This window comes from Mastigoproctus giganteus, chromosome 9, assembly GCF_048544385.1.
Source record: "Mastigoproctus giganteus isolate SK-2022 chromosome 9, ASM4854438v1, whole genome shotgun sequence".
Classification (NCBI taxonomy): Eukaryota; Metazoa; Arthropoda; class Arachnida; order Uropygi; family Thelyphonidae; genus Mastigoproctus; species Mastigoproctus giganteus.
In genome coordinates, this window is record NC_143583.1 from 114273942 (window position 1) to 114291340 (window position 17399).

Genomic DNA, 17399 nt, shown 5'->3' on the forward strand with positions numbered 1-17399 from the left:
GATACACAAGTAATGTTCTATCTTTCATACATAATATATCGTGTTATCTGTATCCGGAAGATTGCCCTTCTATATTAAGATCTATAAAATTTTAAGCTGCAAAGTTACCTTTCCAAAACACACAAGATTTAAATTTCAACATACAAAGAAAGAGAAGGGTCAACAATACAAAAAATTAGCAGAATAGAAAGAGATTTAATATGAATATTTTTTTTAGAATTCTGTTACTTTATAATGTGAACAATTAAATTTAACAATGGATGATCTTATCTCCAAATCATGAATACTTAATATTTCACTGGAAAAATTTGAAAAAGTAGTGACTGCCACTGAAAAAATGCATTTAATTTCTACACAAGACCTCTCAATCTACTAAATGTACATTAATTATTACTTATATTTAAAAAGTGTTTGCACTCTACTGCAATCTAAGGGCAAGCAGAAAATTATCAATATTCTTATCAACATTCTTCAATGCAAGAAAACACATTAACTGCAAATATTTGAATGCAACAAAAGATAGCCAACAATAAATTTTAAAAATGGTATTAGCAGAAAAAAATCACTTGCCACATGTGATGCAGGGAGAAATTGCCTAAAAAAAATTCCTTTCCACAACATATCCCTGTCTTCTTTTCCATCTGCACAAAACAATAATTGTATTATGCTTAAACACTGATTTTTTTTTTATGTAAGTATCATGAGATTTAAAACTTAACATTTGTTAATTGCATAAGGCACATCAATGCTCAGTACTATTACTTGGCCATTTGACACGCTTCATAGTTACAAAAGTTAAGAAAATTGAGAGATAACGGTATACTGTTTAACTATTAATAAGCGAATTATTATTATTTTTTTTTTATCTATTAAAAAACTAGCAGTAATCAGATAAACAACAGCTAAGGAATGTAACTGAAACATTATATAGGAAAACCTTTGAATGAAAAAGTTTGGAATTTAGCATTTAACATCAACAAGAATAGCAGTGGCCATATCATTTGCTATTTTAATTCCTGTTAGGGATCAGCTACTCTGATCTCTGACAGAAATAAAAGTTTATAAAAGCTTTTCTAAGTGGGATGAATGAATTACAATTGCAATTTCAGGATTTCTCTGCCTTTAGTATCTCTCTCAGGTCTTTCATTCTGTCGTGGAAACAAAAGAGTCATCTGCGTTGAGAATGAAGTAACAATACAGCATCATGCAGAAATATTTTACAGATACTTCAGATGATGCCAAGACATTCTCGAAGCCTCCACACAATATGAAGGATGAAAAACAACAAAAATTGCAAATAAAAAGTTTACAGAAAAATTTAGCCATGAAACTCAACTGTTAAAGTGAACTAGTAGTTGTTGGTGACTCTACTGTCAGGGAAACGGGGAACATGCTTTGTAAAAAGGATAGGTGGAACAGGACCAGGGTATGTCTGCCAGGGGCAAAGGTTGATGACGTTGTAGAGCGGATATCATCTTTTAAGGGCACAAAAGGTGATATAGTTGTACACGTTGGCACTAATGATATTAACAGTAGGAGACCGGCAGAATTATTTAACAAGTACAGGTCAATGTTGAAAAAAAGCCAGGAATTAGGGTTGAATTTGAAAGTTTTTTTTTGAAAGTGTCTGCAATTCTGACTAGACACAATAGGAGGGAGTATATGATGAGAGCCTTGCCGATCAATTCGGCCCTGGAAAGATTGTGCAAGGCTCAAGTGGTAGAATTTTTTTCAGCCTAGTCTGTACTTGTTAACAGGAGAGACTGCTTCTACAGGGATGGGATATACTTAAATAGAAAGGGTGCAAGAATATTTGCTGATGCTATCAAGGCAGTGTTAGGTGGGTCGGAAAACTGCTAGCTTGGGGAGATACAACGACTAATAGATTAACAGTAGCCACTGGCAGAGGTGAAAGTGATTCTTGCACTGCTTCTATTGGAATGAGCAGCAGCCTGGAAAACAAGATGCAGGATATTTCAGAGACTGCTGGGAGTCATTGTGGTACAAGTAAACACATGGATTGTGTTAGAGTAGCTAAGAATAGGAATGGGTGCGTGTATACTTGCGTGTACACCAATGCTAGGAGTTTGGCAAATAAATTTGATGAATTTGAGGTATTGCTCAAAACATCAAAGGCAGATATTGTTGGGATATCAGAGAGGTGGTGTCACACAGATATAAGGAATGCAGAACTGGAATTTGGGGGGTACAATGTGTACAGAAAGGATAGACAGAATAGGAAGGGAGGAGGGGTTATGCTATTAGTTAAGAAACATAAAATCCAAGGAAGTGAAGCCAATCGACATCGCTGGACAGTTCAGTGTCGAATCAGTTTGGTGTGACATAAGCATTGGGAGATCAAAATTGATTGAGAATAGGAGTGTGCTATAGGCCTAATGACTCTCATGAGTATAATAAGAAACTGTACAGGGAAATAGAGTGGGCCAGAAAATCAGAGTCTTATAATGGGGAATTTTAATTTCCCAGATATTGACTGGAATTTGTGGGTTCACACACTAGCAAGGCTTTTGTGGATTTATTGGATGATTGTTTTCTACATCAGCATGTTTGGGAGGCAATTAGAGGGAGTAATACTCTTGATCTGATTATCAGTAGTGATTCTTCATGCATTAAGAATCTGCAGATAAAGGAACCACTAGGTGGCAGTGATCACAGTGTGCTGAAGTGGGATTTACTCAAAGAGGTAACTATCATCAGGGGTAAAGGGAAAGGTTTTTGCTTTCGTAAAGGCGACTACGATGGTCTCAGACAGTATTTAAATTCTATACAGTGGGACTAACTGATGATGTTACCAACAGCAAATTCAAAATGGGAAGCATTCAAAGTACTTATCTTGAAAGCTACTAGGCTTTACATACCAACTAAGAAATATTGTTCAAGATTTAAGCCTAAATGGATGTCAGATGAACTAATTAGAACTGTGGCATGGGATACGTATATTTTAACAGGAAATGCTGAAGTCTATGATAGATATATGCTGGCATCTTACCAAGTCACAATGGAGGTTAGGCAGGCAAAGACAGATTATGAGAAATCCTTGGCAAAGGATGCAAAGAAAAACAGAGTTCTTTACCTACGTAAACTCTACAAGGAAAGGGATGAATCAGATTTGTCCACTGGATATTGATAGTTCAACTGTTCATGATCCTGCTCAGGTGGCTAACAAACTAAATGAGTATTTTGCATCTACATTCACACATGAGGAGTTATTCAGGGAGGGGAATGCCAGAGGTGAGTTAAACTCTGGCAGTGAGCTAGATGATTTTGTAATAACTGAGAGGAAAGTAGAGGAGAAATTGTTGAAGATAAACATAAAAAAGGCACCCGGGGTGGATGGGATTTATCCAGTTATATTAAAGGAGGCAGCAAAGGAAGTAAGCAAACCCTTAGCCATAATTATGAGAGCTTCTTCGGACTCAGGGGAGGTACCCATGGACTGGAGATGTGCAAATGTGACCCCAATTCACAAAGGAGGATCAAAGGTCAACACTAGTAATTACAGATCTGTTAGTTTAATTTCTGTTCCAGAAAAATTAATGGAGGCACTGGTTAAAGAAGCACTGCAGGATCATCTAGACAAGACTTCAGTTACAGCTCGGACACAGCATGATTTTGTTAAGGGAAAGTCTTGCCTGCCCAATTTAATTGGAAATTATGATGTGGTCACAAAGGAACTAGATGCAGGGAATTACTCTGATATCATATATTTGGATCTTAGAAAGGCTTTTGATACTGTTGCACATGGAAGACTGCTGAAAAAATTGGAGCAGTGTGGCATTGGAGGCAAATTGCTGCTATGGATAAAGGGATGATTGAGTGGGAGAAGACAATGAGTGGTAATCAATGGACACTGCTCATCGTGGACTAATGTTATTAGTGGAGTCGCTCAGGGTTCAGAGTTGGGTCCGTTGTTGTTTTCTGTATTTATAAATCATATTGAGGATGGTATGTCAAGCTTAATGTCCAAGTTTGCAGATGATACGAAGGTTGGCAGGGTTGTTAAGGACACTACTGATGGTATGCTGCTGCTGCAATAGGATCTAGAAAAGTTGAGCAAATGGGCTGAGAGGTGGCAAATGAATAACATTGACAAATGTAAAGCACTACATATGGGAAGCAGTAACCCCAGATTAACATATCAACTCTGTGGTACTACACTGACAGTGGTAGAGAACGAAAAGGACCTGGGGGTAAATGTGCAGGCAGATATGAAGTTTTCTGAGCAGTGCAGATGGTCTGCAAGAGTAGCTCATGGTGTCTTGTCAATGATATACAGGAATTTTTCTAGCAGGGATAAGGAGATGATTATCCCCTTGTATAAGGCAATGGTCAGGCCACAACTTGAGTACTGTATAAAGGTCTGGAGGCCTCATTTTAAGAAGGATGTAGAGCTGTTGGAACGAGTACAGAGAAGGGCAACAAGATTAGTGAATGGAACAAAGGGTTGCTCTTATGAAGAAAGGCTTAAGTTTTGCAAATTACAGTGTCTGGAGACTAGGCACCTGTGAGGTGATCTTATTGAGGTGTATAAAGCCTTGAATGGTTTGAGTATGCTCAATGCTGATGGGATTCTTCCTCTTGTTCAGAATAATCACCTGAAAGGGCATAAATTCAAATTGAGGAAAGACAGATGTAAGACAGATGTGGGGAAGTTTGCCTTTAGCCAGCGGGTAGTTGATTGATGGAACAGACTTCCATCCTTTGTTGTGGAAGTTGATAGCCTAAATAAATTTAAGGCTGAGCTGGTCGGGTATTTGGAAAGAACAAAGGGGTGAAATGGGAGCATTTTTTTTTTTTTTTGGCTGATGCTGCATAAGCTTACTTTCTTGCACAATATGCCTCTACTAATGCTAATACAATGATCAGCAAATATTTAATGTAGATGAAACGAGCCTATTTTGGAAACGGATGCCAACTAAAACTTATTTGTCTGGAAATGAAGCATCACAACCTGGGTTGGGTATAAAGTCTCAAAAGATTGACTAACACTTTTATTAGGAGGTAACGCTGAAGGTGATTTCAAATTGAAGCCTATGCTTGTGTCCTAGGGCTTTAAAAGGATACAGTCATTGAACTCTTCTAGTCATTTTGCATTCAAATAAAAAAGAATGGAAGACTAGAGCCCTATTTGAAGACTGGTTTACGTCTTATTTCTGTCCAACAGTTGAAGCCTATTGCAAGAAAAATAGTCTTACTTTTAAAGCTCTGTTGCTTTTAAATAATGCAACTATACATCCTTCTGCACTTGGTGACTTAAATGAAAATGTGAAAGTTGTTTTTTTTCTTGCCAGCGAATATGACTTCGTTACTGCAACCCACAGACCAAGGGACAATTGCATCTTTCAAGGCTTACTATCTCTGTAGAACATTTGCACAGGCATTTGAAGCTACAACAGGAGACAATGCAATTTCTGTACCAGAATTTTGGAAAAAATGTACAAGTGGCCATTGAAAACATTCATGCAGCATGGGAAGAAGTAACAGCCAGCAATACGAGAGCAGTTTAGAAGCATCTTTTACCCCTTTGTGCAGACAATTTTACTGGCTTCAAAGATGCAGTTCAAAAAGTTATTGAAGACATAACTAATATTGGTAACAACCTTGGTTTTATAGGCTTGGATATGGCTAATGTTCTAGAATCACTGAATTCGCATTCAAAACAACCAGGTGACAATGATCTCCTTCAAATAGAGGAACAGTGTGCGTATGAAGAAGCTGAAGAAAAAGAGTGTGAGCCAGATGAAAATGTTACCACAAAGGAGATAACGGTAAAAGAACTAGGTGAAATATTTCATATTGGAGAGAATCTTAGACAGAAGGTAATGAATGTTGATCTTAACATCGAAAGAAGCATGTACAATGAAAAAAAGGAAGCCAAAACTGTTCAAACAACTGTGTTCAAATATTTCCGTAGCAAATAGTTAGTTTCTTCATTTTATGCAAAAAACATTTAATTCTATAATTATTTTTATTATCTTTTACATGGTATACAGTTAAAAAGTTATTTAAAAGGTATTTTTAAAATTCTTCATTGATATTCCTGAACGTCATGAACCAATTATAATTTTTCCTATTGATTATTATATTCGATTAACGCATTTCCGTTTTGCGCAATGCACTTGTGGGATTACAGGCTGGCCTCAATTAATCGTGTTAATTGAGGCCAGCCTGTAATCAAAGCCAATGTTTGTTGTTTAACTTTACACTTTTACAAAATTACAACTTCTATGACCTCTTTTATCACAACATTCAAGTACTTCAAGAAGGAAACAAGATTCTCCCAGCGGAAGAGGCAACAAAAAATTTCACCTGCAGAAACATACATCCTTCACTCTGGCACAAAAGCCATGGCATGCTCCAAATATTGCTGCCATACTTCAGTACACAAACATTAGGTTAGACCTTCATTGAAAAAAAAAATCTTCCCATGTTGTAGTTAATACAACAGAGGAAGACTAGGAAATGGTTAGTATTTGGTCAACAAAACAGGAATTCTTCTATATTAGTTAGCCCTGAGTACATACATATGCTATGAGCTGTGCACAGTCACTCACATAATTGTCCACTTGTTTTTATGGCAATAATCACTTGCTGTCTGATATCATTCAACATATCATAAATATCAATTTTGTTGGCAAAGTCATCCCACAAGTGATATGCACCATGTCTATAGCTGCCAATTTCACCAGTTCCTCACCAATGGTGTGGTGTGCAATTTCTTTTGCTTTACAATCCACCAAGCAATGTGATAAGAAGTCAGAGTGGCTTGCTGCACAGAACATACTGTACTGGCTACAATACTGAGTCATCATTTAATCTATTGTTCTTTCCTTTCAAAGCTTTAGTCTTTGCCAATGAAAGTGCTGTGTTTGGCTTCAAGCTTGTTTTCTTCAGTGTTGCATTACTCAACACTGCAGATTTTTTCTTCAGTGATTCATTACTCAATACTTCACCACAGATTGCACACTGTGGCTTAACTATTCCATGTTCAGTGATAGAAGACAGGAAACCATTTTTACATGTCACACAAGTAAAAAAATTGAATAAAATATAACATAAAATTCATTACTTACAAAATACACACAGCTGCTTTTTTTGGTAGTTGTTGGCGCATCGGTTTCTGTGGCCATAATGCACCTCCCAAGGTTTTTGCAGTACTTTGATCCAAGCCCGAGGTGGGATTCGAACCCGCGACCTTTGGGTTGCCAGGCAGGCACTTTACCCACCCAGCTAGCCCGGTCGGCACACACAGCTGCAATCACTCACAAAGTACACATTAAAAAATATTTATTCCAAAACAATTGCAAAGCTGCATGAATCACAACATTCAATAGTAGACTGAGCACCGAGGGCCTATCACATATTTTGTGATAGCCCCTCTACGCAATTTCATCACAATGTTTTAGGCAAGGCCAATAAGTTAGTAGGAATGGGAAGAACAGATGATGGGAAATGACAATAAGGACTCTCAAAGGTAGTAGAAAATTTGCATATTCACTGAAACTCACAGCCGAATTCAATCCATCAAACCGTTTGGCCAAGAGTAAGGATGTCATCATTTAACTTACTCAATCCACTCATACCTTTAAACACCTCAATCATGTGTTTATGAATTCTTAATAAGTTCATAAATATTTGGGATCAATCTTACAAAGTGATGGATCATCCCAAGCAGAGATCAATAAAAGAATTACAGACAGCAGAAAGGCTATCGGCATGTTAAACTCTGTTCTGTGGAGCAAAAATATCCTAAATAAAACAAATAAACTTATATTTCAAACGATTGTACAAAGTCTTCTATTGTATGGAGCGGAAACCTGGACATTGAATAGGCGAGCGGAAAACAAATTGCTCTCCACAGAAATGGATTTTTGGAGACGCTCAGCAGGAACTTCTAGAAGAGACAGAAAACAGAATGAAGACATAAGGGAAAAAATGGAAGTGAGAAAGACTATTATTGACACCATCAAAGAAAAGCGTCTAACATGGTATGGACATGTAAAACGGATGCAAGAAAACAGATATCCAAAGGCTATCCTGGAATGGATACCTCCTGGAAGAAGGAGAAGAGGAAGACCTAGGAGGACATGGATGGATGGAGTACGGGAGTGCATGACAGCCCGAGGCTTAACCGAACCGCACTTTATGGCGGGAAAAAATTCCTAACAAGAAATAACTTGTAGGCTGAGGAAACCCATTGTAAATGGAAACACTCCTCTTGAAGAAGAAAATACCTCACAGGTGCCTAGTTTAAAGATACTGTAGTTTTCAGAACTGAACTCTTTCTTTTTGCAAAAAAAAAAAAAAAAAGTTAAAATTGGGATTTAAATAAACAAATAAAAAAAAAATTTGCAAATTACTGTTTTTTTTTTTTTTAATGAATTAGCCATCAGGTGTATTAGTGTACACTGCAAAACAGAAACAAGGGATAAATACTGTTGTTGTCTGTAATGTACAATCATAATACTTAGGTGGAGTGATGCTAATCAGCTCATTCACAGCAAGTTGGCTCATATTTGCATGAAGGGGGTTTTAATCTACCTGGATTTTTTGAAAAACTAACTGGATTTCTTTGCCAGAAGAAAAACCAGATTTTTTTGTCAAGCAAGAAGCTAATTAATTCAGCCATAATGAAATAACTCTGCCCTACCCAATTTAGACTGACTCATTCCCATAATTTTTGAATTCTGAGGATTAAGGTCAGAGGTCAAGCTGGCAGCAAATATGTTAACAATATCTTTCAGTAAAATGACAAAGAAATAGAGTAAAATTTCAGAAGACATACAAGCAAACTTTTCAATCTATTGTAAAATCTGTTTAAGAACCGTTTCTTTGCCAGAATAAAAACCAGCTTTTTTGTCCAGCAACCCTCATCAGAAGGTAATTAATTCAACCATAGTGAAGTAATTCTGCCCTCCCCAATCCAGACTGACTCAATCCCATGATTTTTGAATTCAGAGAATTAAGGTCAGAAGTCAAGCCGGCAGCAAATATGTTGACAATATCTTTCAGTAAAATGACAAAGAAATCTGATAAAGGCAACATCCTTGCCTTGTGTATTGTGTATATGTCGTTTTTCAATTTCAAGTGGTGGGAAAAGCAATGTAATCAGACATTTTCAATAAAATAAGTGTAAGGACAGTGAGTAGCACAGAAAGAAATGCAAAAATATATGCTGTACACATCAAATGTGTACAGCATATATAATACACCTCAAGAGCCATGCGGGCATCTTTTGTTATAGAAAACTTTCTTCTGAGTTGTGCAGATCATGTAGGCACATTGTTCAGAAATAGGTTTCCTGATAGTGAAACAGCAAAAACTGCATGGATAAGGGAAGAAGAGGAAATTTTGGCTCTGAAAAATGGACCATTGTGATTGATACAGATGGATGTAACCAATCTTAGAATCAAGTGATTCAAAGCTATATTCCAGCGTGGTGAACTTTCATAAAAAAAAAATAATAAATAATAATAAAAACTCATAAAACTGAAATCAGCTTGCTCTCAGTGCCAACACTGGAAGGTGACTTTATCCACCATAAAGTCACCTTAACCTGGTTTCTTAACCTGTGGATTGCTGCGATCCTCTTTTATAAATTAATTTCTCCCTACACAAGCATTTTTTTGCACTTGCTTAAGGGGGCATAAATTTAAATTGAGGAAGAATGGCCAAAGGATGTGCAGAAATTCACTTTCAGCCAGCAGATAGTTGTTAGGTAGATGATAAGTTACAAGAATTTTTTTTTTTTTTCTGGCTGATGTTGCCTAAGCTTGTTTCCTTGCATTATTTGTCGCCAGTAATACTAATATAACTATATTATGATGGTTAGACAGAGAAGGGATCAAATAGAGTAAAACAAATGGATTCTCTGTAGTAAATCTGATGAATGGGCAGATATGCTATGCATATATTTTCAACATTCAGAAACCAGAATCCAGAAAAACTTTTAATCAATTTGTTTTCCAGCCAGAATAAGATTCTGGATTATTTCTTCCACATTAAAAATAACAAAATATAATTACTGCATGTCATATGATGCTACAGGAAAATTATCCATATCATTATGATATACAGGGCATTCATTTTAAAAGTAAACACAAAAACAATAAAAGGAAAATACAATTTATTATCAAATAATAGTTTATAAATAATTTTACAGAGTGGGAATTTTCAGCAGGACAATGTGGTCACAAAGATGGGAGTGTGATGGGATGCAGAGAACAGTGTGATACTGAATGACCTGCTCAGAAGGACCATTTTCAGAAGAACTGGAAAGATGTGGGTTGGGGACTCACCTTGGAGGCCAACATTATTTGTAAGATAAAAAGCTGTTGTAAATAAAGAATGAAAGAATTCTACCAGTTCAGGTCAAATTGGTGGAAAGTGCTTCACAAAGGCTTCAGTCACTACGGGCTAACATAGCTCAAAGGAGATTCTACATCCTACTTAAAATCTGATCTCAAAACTGCTCTTTTCTCTAAGTGTCCTAATACTTTTGGTAACTTAGTATATACCACTATACTACGATATCTGTTTCATTCTACTGGAATATAAACATGCATGCTTACCTTGCAAAAGAAGTCTAGAAATTTTGTTCATGTCGCTTGATATGTCTACACAGTAGTTCTCAATTATTGAGTTTTTCCATGCTGTATGTGCTGCCCTAAAATATTTTTAAATTACAAAAATTAGCATTAATTACTGTTTTACCTATCAAATCTAATTATGAAAAAATCTACTTTACAATTAATTCCATAGCAGCTTAACCTCATCTTTCAAATTGTGAGCACAAATATATGATATAACAAATTAAATTTTAAAATAATTGCAAAGGGAATATGAAGGTGGCTTATACAGTTAGAATGAAATATAAACAGACTTGATTGTTTCTTGAGTGGTAAAAATAATATCTTTACCATCATAAATAAAATACACCTAATAAAAAATTTCATAACATAAGTGACCAGGAGAATTTTTACAAACCATTAATATTGGAGACCCCTCGATGGTACTTTCACCTTATTGCAGTGATGCATGCTCCAACAAATTCAAGAGCCATGCGGGCAGTAGCGTAGCTACTAGGGTCACCCAAGCTGGATGGGTCTTCATGAGATAGGAGCCAGACTAAGAGAGATACCTAGGAGAAAGAAACTCTGATTCAAACCAGGGTGGGTGACTCTTTAGCCCAGTAAGGTTATTGTTATTTGGTTTTTAGGGGCATTAGCAACTAAGGCCATATTGCTGCGGGATATACAGTGGTCATTCCCTGACCTTTCAGTATTTGGTGGTGATGGGCTCGAACCCCAGTCTAATCAAGAAGCGTGTGCTATGCACTGCTGCTGCTCCTTCCCACCTGGCTATGGAGGCGCGGCCCAGTAAGGTAACTTACCTAGGAGATGGTGCTCTAAATAACATCTCTGGACGAGGGCAGCAGCTCCTACAGTACAGGCAATGAGTGGGGATAGAAGCTATCTGAACAGTCACTGTCCTGACAGCTAAGTGATGTATTATGTGATAACAGCACTGCAATGCAGAAAGCCAGCAGGGAAACTACTGCATTACTATATCCCTGGAACAATCACCAGGGCAAGAATTAGTTGACTTAGAGAAGTTAAAAAATGCAGAAACTTATCAGTCAATGAAGACATGCCTTAATAAAAGAATGCAACACATCCATAGATAGGAGGAGAGGGGAATGGAAGATTTTTGGAAGAGTTTTAAATCTGTTCTGACTCAAACAAGCTCAGAAGTTCTAGGTTATGGAAAATGTCTAAAGAAGAAGGACTGGATGACAGATGAAACTTTGACACTCATGGAGAAGTGCAGAGCATTTAAGAACTGTAATGCACTAAAGTACCAGGAGGTGAATAGACTGATTAGGAACAAAATTAAAGGAGCTAAAGAGAGCTGGATCACAGAAAAATGTAGAGAAAACATGATTTCAATTTTCACAAAAAAGATTAAAGAGATTTCAGGAATTAATAGAAGAAAACAACCAACTTCATTCTGAAATGACGAAGGTGAGATTATCATGGAAGAATCAGAAAAAAGGGATACATGGATTAAATACATAAAAGACCTCTTTGCCAATGGCCCTACCACTGCATCTAGCAGTGGTAGGGCCATCCATCCTAAGATCAGATTTGGAAAGAGTGATTAAATCAATGAAGGGAAAAGCCAAAGTATCCGATGAAATCACAGTGGAAATAGTCAAACTGCTTGACTACAAAAACAATGACATTTTTGTTGAATTATTTAACAGAATTTACAACACAGGGAACATTCCTCAGGACTGGCTGACATCAATGTTCATCACTCTTCCCAAAAAAACTAAGCACCAGGACTTGTGGAGACTTCAGACTAATCAGCTTGATGAGCCAAGTCCTCAAAATGTTCCTAAAAATAATTCAAAATCGGATTTTCAGGAATTGTCACTGGACGATGCACAGTTTGGATTTAGGGAGAGACTGGGTACAAGAGAAGCACTATTTTGTGCCCAGGTCATGATGCAAAGGTGTAGGGAACAACAGATTGATGTCCATTTTTGTTTTATTGACTTTGAATAGGCCTTTGATTGAGTCCAACATACCAAGCTCATCAAGATCCTTGAGGAGTACAGTCTCGATGAAAAGGACATCCGAATAATCAAATACCTCTACAGAAACCAAACGGCATCTGTTGTAGTTGATGGCAAAAAGACAGAAAACATTAATATTGAATGTGGAGTGAGGCAAGGATGTGCACTCTCCCCCCTCCTGTTTAACTTGGACGTCATCTTCAAGAGAGCATTAGATGGAAGAAATGAAGGAATATCTGTAAATGGTAGAGTGATTAACTAGGCAGTACTGACACTGTACTTTGTACACCTAATATGCAGGAATTACAGATACTCCTCAATCGTGTGAGTGAAGAAAGTGAAAGAATGACCCTCGGAATTAATATCAACAAGACTAAGCTGTTGTTCTTGTTATTTGGTTTTAGGAGCATTAGCAACTAAGGCCATATTACTCCGGGAATATGCGGTCGTCATTCCCTGACCTTTCCGCATCCTCCGTATTTGGTGGTGACGGGCTCGAACCCCGGTCTAATCAAGAAGCGTGTGTTACGCACTGCTGCTCCTTCCTACCTGGCTATGGAGGTGCCTATAAGACTAAGCTCATGGTCCTTAATGGGGCAATGCCAACACCTCCCCTCATGTTAAATGGAAGGCTGAGAGAGAGAGAGAGAGAGAGAGAGAGAGAGTTGACAAAATTAAATATTTAGGCTGTTGGATCAATGACAAAAACTAACTGGATATGGAAATAAAAGCAAAGATTGAAATGGCCAGGCAGTATTTTCTTAAAACAAGACCTACATTGTGCAATGGAAACCTGGATCTCCACCTTGAAATCCGGATGATGAGATGTTACATTTGGTCAGTTTTGTTGTATGGTGCTGAGACTTGGACACTGAAAACTAGCAACTCGAAAAAACTAGTAGCATTTGAAATGTGGACATACAGAAGAATGCTAAAGATACCATGGACAGCAAGAGTGACCAATGAGTATCCTGCAGAAAATTAGAAAAACCCGGGAATTGCTGAAGGCATAAAAAAAAAGAAAAATGGCGTATCTTGGACACCTGATGAGGAACAACAAATACGCAATTCCATGGCTAATTATTGAGGGGAGAATGGAAGGAAGAAGAAAGCCCAGGAGAAGATGTACATCATGGCTTGATAATATTAAAAATTAGACAGGACTGAACACCGGGCAGCTGATTCAGAGCTGCCGGTGGTGGGGGGAGGGGGAGAGAGAGAGAGAGAGAGAGAGAGAGAGGGAGAGAGAGAGAGAGAGAGATATTTGCTGTGGTGGTCACCGACCTCCGTTAGGAGATGGCACACAAAAAAAAAAAAAGAGAAGAAAGGCTTAAGTTTTGCAAATTACAGTGTCTGGAGACTAGGCACCAGTGAGGTGATCTGATAGAGGTGTATAAAGCCTTGAATGGTTTGAGCATGCTCAATGCTGATGGGATTCTTCCTCTAGCTCAGAATAATCACCTGAGAGGGCATAAATTCAAATTGAGGAAAGACAGATGTAGGATAGACGTGCGGAAATTTGCCTTTAGCCAGCGGGTGGTTGGTTGGTGGAACAGACTTCCATCCCTTGTAGTGGAGGTTGATAGCCTAAATAAGTTTAAGGCTCAGCTGGACAGGTATTTTGAACGAACAGAGGGGTGAAATGGAAGTGGGTTTTTTTTTTTTTTTTTGGCTGATGCTGCATAAGCTTGCTTTCTTGCATCAAATGCCTCTACTAATACTAATGCTAAAAAAAGAGAAGAATTTTGAAGGAGGGGATTGAAGAATATTCTACTGAATTATGTCATTGTGAAATTTAGTTTGTCCCAGTATGGTCTTGACCATCAAGATACATCGACTGTATTAGAATTGGAGAAATATGATCATTAAAAAAAATAATAAAAATCAGATATCCATGTGTCTGCTCATATAACAGATTTTTGCAGTGGCACCCTCTCATATTCACTTAGTTTGACTTGATCACTACCTGTACTGAAAATTGGTAAACAATTTTTTTTTTTTGGATCAGGACTGTGACAAAATATAATTTTTATTCATATATACAACACAGTGCCAAAATAGTTGTGTGAATTTTTTTTTTTTTTTTTTTTTGGCTGATGCTGCATAAGCTCATACGCTTGCTTTCTTGCATCACATTCCACTACAAAGGGTACTAGGAAAGTTTTGCAATACAGCTTTGTTTATTTAATTTTTTCAAAGTAATTTCCTCTACATTCAATACACCTCTCCATCCTCCGAAACCAATCTTTAAACCAGTTCTGCCAAGTTTCACTAGGGAGTAAAGCACACTCGTTGTCCCAAGCCCGTAGAAGGTCCTCATCACTGGAAAACCGCCTCCCTTTTAGCTTCATTTTCACATGCGGGAACAGTGCAAAGTCGCAGGGAGCAAGGTTTGGACTGTAGGGAGGGTGCTCGAGAAGTTTCAGTCCTGTCGTGGTCAAATATTCGGTGCAGGCTTTGGCGCGGTGAGCTCGAGCATTATCGTGATGGAGGTACCAGGTGTCCATTCTTGACTTTGGCCGCAGGTTCTTCATAGATCCAATGACTTTAGGCAGGCATTGTTCAGTATACCACTTAGCTCTGACTGTCTTCTGCGTGTCCAAAACGACACGTTCCACAATTCCACTCGATTTGAAAAATACAGCTATCATTTTCTTCTTTACAGATCGGGATTTTCTGGCAATTACGGGTGTGTCGTCATCATCAAAGACCCAAACTTTGTTTTGAGCCTTGGTCGGCAGATCGTAATAGTACAGCCAAGTCTCGTCACCTGTCACGATGTTGTTCACATACCGAGATTGTCCCTTATCAAAGTTTTTTAACATCTCCCGGCACCAAGTCACACGTCGTGTCATCTGCTCTTCAGTCAGTTGATGCGGCACCCAAAGAGAACAAAGTTTCTTCACGTGCAAATGATCTTGCAGAATCGAACGAATTGCTGGTGCATTTAGGCCCAAAGTATCCTCTATTTGTTGGTAGGTCACTCGCCTGTTTTCGTCAAGCATTTTCCTCACAGCAGTAACGTTTTCCTCCGTAACTGACGTTCGTGGCCTTCCCGGCCTCTCAGAATCCTCCAGAGTGAAATTTCCCCTTTGGAATTCTCTATACCACCTGAATATCGTTGTACGATGTGGACAATCATCATCTAGTGCAAGAGTCATTTCTTCTAAGCACTGGTCTATGGTTAAACCACGCACAAAATTATACCACAAAACTGTCCTTATCTCATTTCGTGACCACGATGCCATCGCAAGCACTTTACACTCTCACTACTAATGAATAACTGGGCCCATCGACTTGGCGCGGCGGCTACTATGCACGTATGAACATGTATCAACATGCAGCAACAAGCAGCTTCCTGTGATTCATTGTTGCATCATATTGCAAAACTTTCCTAGTACCCTTTGTATTACTATTATTACTATCCCAGTAACTGGAATTGTGTGGGTTTTTACGTTATTATGGTGAAATGTGTTTTTCCTTCACTGAAATCTTCAATCATATAAAAAACAAATTTTCAGAATTGTCTCTTCATTCCTATACTTATTATCATGATGAAGGGGAAGTGACCGATGGAAAGTGCAAGTGCTGGCAGTACTAGGAAACGAAATAAAATTGATTTAGAAATGAAGATGATTAATTAAGAAGTATGAAGCAGGACAAAGTTTGTCATCTAGTGAATGGAATTAGGTCTCGCTGCTTCAACAGTGAATACTATTTTAAGGGACAGTGTGCATATAAAAGAACATGTTCAAGGAGGTCGGCCGACCGGGCTAGCCGAGTGGGTAAAGTACCTGCCTGGCAACCCAAAGGTCGCGGGTTCGATTCCCGCCTCGGGCTTGGATCAAAGTACTGCAAAAACCTTGGGAGGTGCAATATGGCCACAGAAGCCGATGCGCCAACAACTACCAAATCAAAAAAAAAAAAAAAAAAATGTTCAAGGATCAATGTATTTCACACCGGGGCCAGTCCACCCCAACAGTGATCACAAAACAGCATTCAGGTGCTATATTGAAGATGGAAAAGCTATTAACAATATGGATGGAAAATCAGATTCAGAACCAAGTGACCCTGAATCTAACGGCCATTCAAGCAAGAAGTATTTAAGAAGATAACGATAAGTATGGCAAACCCCAAGCCGTAGCAAGCAACAGTTGGTTTAATAGGTTCAAGCATTGCGCTAGTTCCCAAAACATTAAAGTATGCAGTGAAGTCGCCAGTGCCGATTCTGCAATAGCAGAGAAATTTTGTGATGTGTTGGAAAAAACCCCTTCTAAATCTCCACAGCCCTCAACTTCCACAGCGGCATGCTTATCAGCTGGAGAGTTAATTCTGGCAACTATGCTCGAAAGGTAAAACTTGCTGAGGTTATGCCTGTCCCCCCTCTCCTTTTTGTAATTTTGTAATTTTTCCTGTGCATGAGATAAAAAAAAAATTGAATGATTCTATTTACATGTTCGTCGAACATTTCTTTTTTGCTTCTATCAAATTCAGCGCACATAGCTGCAAGTGCGAAATTTCCCTAAATGCTTATTTAGGGAAATTCAGATTTGCGTAGCGTTCCGCAGAATGTAACCCCTTACGTAAGTCAGGGAGTTCCTGTATATAGCTCTAAACCAAGCATGTCAATTTTCTTCTAGAATTCTTTTAAATACATGACTATTTTATAGCTATTTAATTGTTTTATTAATGTGTGTGCATATAAATTTGCAATAAACAAATATATAAAGATTATATAATAAATTAATATATGAGGCTTGATCAAACATATAAAGAATAACATATGTATCTTGAAATT

At 37.9% G+C, this 17399-nt stretch overlaps 1 protein-coding gene across 1 annotated transcript in view; it reads right to left on the reverse strand.

The window, feature by feature from the left end:
• Window positions 1-489: 489 nt before the first annotated feature.
• Window positions 490-17399, reverse strand: part of LOC150080657 (ribosome assembly protein METTL17, mitochondrial-like) — a 144952-nt gene continuing 128042 nt past the window's right edge. The window contains exons 7-8 of the mRNA XM_090380775.1: window positions 10593-10687; window positions 490-641 (exon numbers count right to left, since the gene is read on the reverse strand). Coding sequence (XP_090236901.1) covers window positions 490-641; window positions 10593-10687 — 247 coding nt within the window. The remainder of the gene's footprint in view (window positions 642-10592; window positions 10688-17399) is intronic.